A 2,780-nucleotide genomic window follows, 5' to 3' on the forward strand; every position below is an offset into this window, starting at 1 on the left:
GCGTTGAAGTCCTGGCGCCCCTCCCCGTCCGTGCTGCCGCCAACGCCCCACACCATGCCAAACAGCAGCGCCGCCTCCGCCAGCCGAACCTTGGACGCATCATCCATACCAGTAAACGTCGCAACGCCCGCGCCACCGCCGCTGCCCGTGGCGTCTTGGTCAAGCGGTTCTGTCACGTCAGCCGCGGCGGCGCCCCCGTCCGCACCCGCCGGCTCGGGGTCCGCGGCCGGCGCCGCCCTCGCGCCGAGGAGCGCGCCAATGATGCGCATGGTGGCGCGCGCGAGGGCTGCGTCTGAGGTTGGGCTGAGCTCCTTGACGCGTTTTCGGACGAAGCGCAGGCAGGGCGGCATCAGCCAATCAAAGAGGGACTCCAGCTGGCGGCGGGCCTTGGTGCCAAGGGTCTTGGGCAGGGTCTGGGGGTGTACTCGGGGGGCGAGGGGGTAGGTGGGGTTGTGTTGCTGCCTTGAGCACCGGTCGCAAACGGTGACGCTGCTCCACAGCTCAGGGTTACCTCATGACTACAACTCTGATGCAGAAAAAACTTCAAGTCAGTAAAGCTACCATGGTCGTGCATTAAAAAACTGCAATTCTTGGCCCACCTGCATCCATGACGTCAGCAGCGGCCGCCAGCCCAGCTGATGGGGCTCAAGGTACACCATGCCGCAGCGGCTGACTGTGGCGGGGGACGCAACAGACAGGTCCCCCACCTGCGGGTCATCCCGTATCATACTTGGGGTAAAAGCGCTGGGCTATCGACATGTTATCCTCGGATCCCTCAAGCTGCGGCCCCGTGTGACGTTGCTGCCCGCCAAGTCAACGGACCAGCAGGGCGGTCAAACGCGGTCAAAGGATCGTGCGCGGCCGCGCCCACCTCGAAAATCATGCTCATGGTGGGGCTCATGGTGATGATCTCGCTGTTGGGCAGGCACAGCTTCTTGTTGTCATCAAGGACTGGTGATTAGCATCAAAAGTTCGAGAGCGGTTGGGACGCCGATGTCAGCAAAGGTGGTTGTTGTGCGATGTATACGAAATCAGGAGCCGGGCATGCGACGCGCGGCGCGCCTGCATGAACTCGTCGTTTTGTTGAGGGACCAGCCCTGCATGCACAAGTGCTGCCACTGCATAGAGAGGCGGCGTGCCCTGCATGGGTGGGCCCCCTTGCTGGGCTCAGGGTTTAGGGTTCAGGGCGTGCCCACCCACCCGTGTTCATGTTCTCTATCCAGAGGGCGTCGACTGGGCCGTCCAGCACGAGCCACTTGCGGTCAGGGGATGGGTCCGACGCAAGAGATCTGCAACAAGTGGGGCCACCAGGGTTGATTGTGATCAACCCAATGCATTGGAGCAGAAACATAAGCATGCAGGGCTGCTGGCAAAACCACGCCGAATATTCAAGAAAGGGAAGCAGCAACAGGCCCGCGCCAGCCGTGAAGGCGCGGCGGGCGCCCCGTCCCGCCCCCTCCCCCCCCCCCTGCAGGTGACACGCCCGACGGCCCGACTGGTGGGCAGTACCTGAAGGTGACCGCGAGCACGCCGTCCTTCCATTCTTGGGTCGCCTTATCAGCCTCGCCTGCGGGACAACCATAATTCTTGTGTTGTCGATCGTGCTACGATCACTCGACCAACATCCACCTCCCAACATCCGGCACGCACACCCAGCCCCCAAGCCCCCGGCCTGCAGCCCGAAGCGCAGTCGCGTCCCGCCGACCACCCCCAGCGCCGCCCTGTCCAGCCCGTGACCCACCGTACAGCTGGCCCATGGTGACGGCCTTGGGGTTGATGCTGCGCACCGCGACGCGCTGGTAGAGGGGCCCCTCGACCCCCGAGTCCTTGAGGTCCCCCAGGGCGCCCGCCAGGCACTGCAGCGCGCACGACTTGCCGCTGCGGTCCGAGGTTGTGGGCCAACGATGTTGACTATATTCAGATCATGACATTGTATTGTTCGTCCTTGTTCGTCCGAGAAGGCAACCTCGGCTTGTGACCACCACTGGGGGCCGCACCACCCTCTTGATCACACCAAAGTGCCGGTCGCGAGAGTTTATGGGAGAAGTGTGATGCGTGCAGGTGTGAAGAAGGCAGTCGTCTTGCAAAGGCCTCACCTCATGGCGTCCCCCACGAGCATCAGGCCGTGGCGCACCACCACCATCTCGTAGAGCTGGGTCGCCTGCGGTGCGGATTGACCGCGCGGGTGCGGCATGCCAGGAGAGGCGGTGTGGTCATTCAGGTGGTGCGGGCAGTCCGATTCACTATCCAGGCAGCCACGACCAAACCTCTGGTGGTCACCCCTCTGGAAGCTTTTGCATAGCACACACATTTTGTGACACACGGAGGCACCAGAAACACAACAGAACGGTCTGCGACCTGCCTTGAGGATGAAATATTCGGTGGCCTGCAGGTTGCGCGCCGCGCACTGCCTGCCCAGAGCAGCATGGAGTGCCGCGTAGTCGGGCGGCGGCAGGGACACGCCTACGGCAGGGGACCGCGCAAGCCACCACGCATCGCAGCATCATCAGCTAGTGGATCGCTGTAAAGGGGCATCGACGCTGTGCCTTCGGGGCCAAGCAGATTCTGTGAGTGAAGCCTGAAGTCCCTGCACAGGCCCAGGTCATAACTTGAGGGCATGCACTACATGCATCCTCACCCCTCCCACCTCCACTCACCCCTGCATGCACCAAACCACTTACCTCCAATCAGCAGACCCCTGCCTCCCTCACCCACCCACCCCAACTCACACAGGCCCCCTGTCCTCTCACGCGCCTGCCTACAGCCCCACCCTCCCACAG

General features: G+C 63.2%; 1 protein-coding gene across 1 annotated transcript; it reads right to left on the minus strand.

The window, feature by feature from the left end:
* Positions 1–1,200: 1,200 nt before the first annotated feature.
* On the minus strand, positions 1,201–2,194 carry MNEG_15946 (Dynein heavy chain 7, axonemal; the record flags this gene model as incomplete). The annotated part of the gene is made up of 4 exons (XM_014035583.1): positions 1,201–1,255; positions 1,497–1,567; positions 1,742–1,878; positions 2,097–2,194. Coding segments are annotated over 4 exons (361 nt in total), but the record flags the coding sequence as incomplete, so codon positions are not given.
* Positions 2,195–2,780: the final 586 nt, after the last annotated feature.

Source organism: Monoraphidium neglectum (assembly GCF_000611645.1).
Source record: "Monoraphidium neglectum strain SAG 48.87 unplaced genomic scaffold scaffold05822, whole genome shotgun sequence".
Lineage (NCBI taxonomy): Eukaryota > Viridiplantae > Chlorophyta > Chlorophyceae > Sphaeropleales > Selenastraceae > Monoraphidium > Monoraphidium neglectum.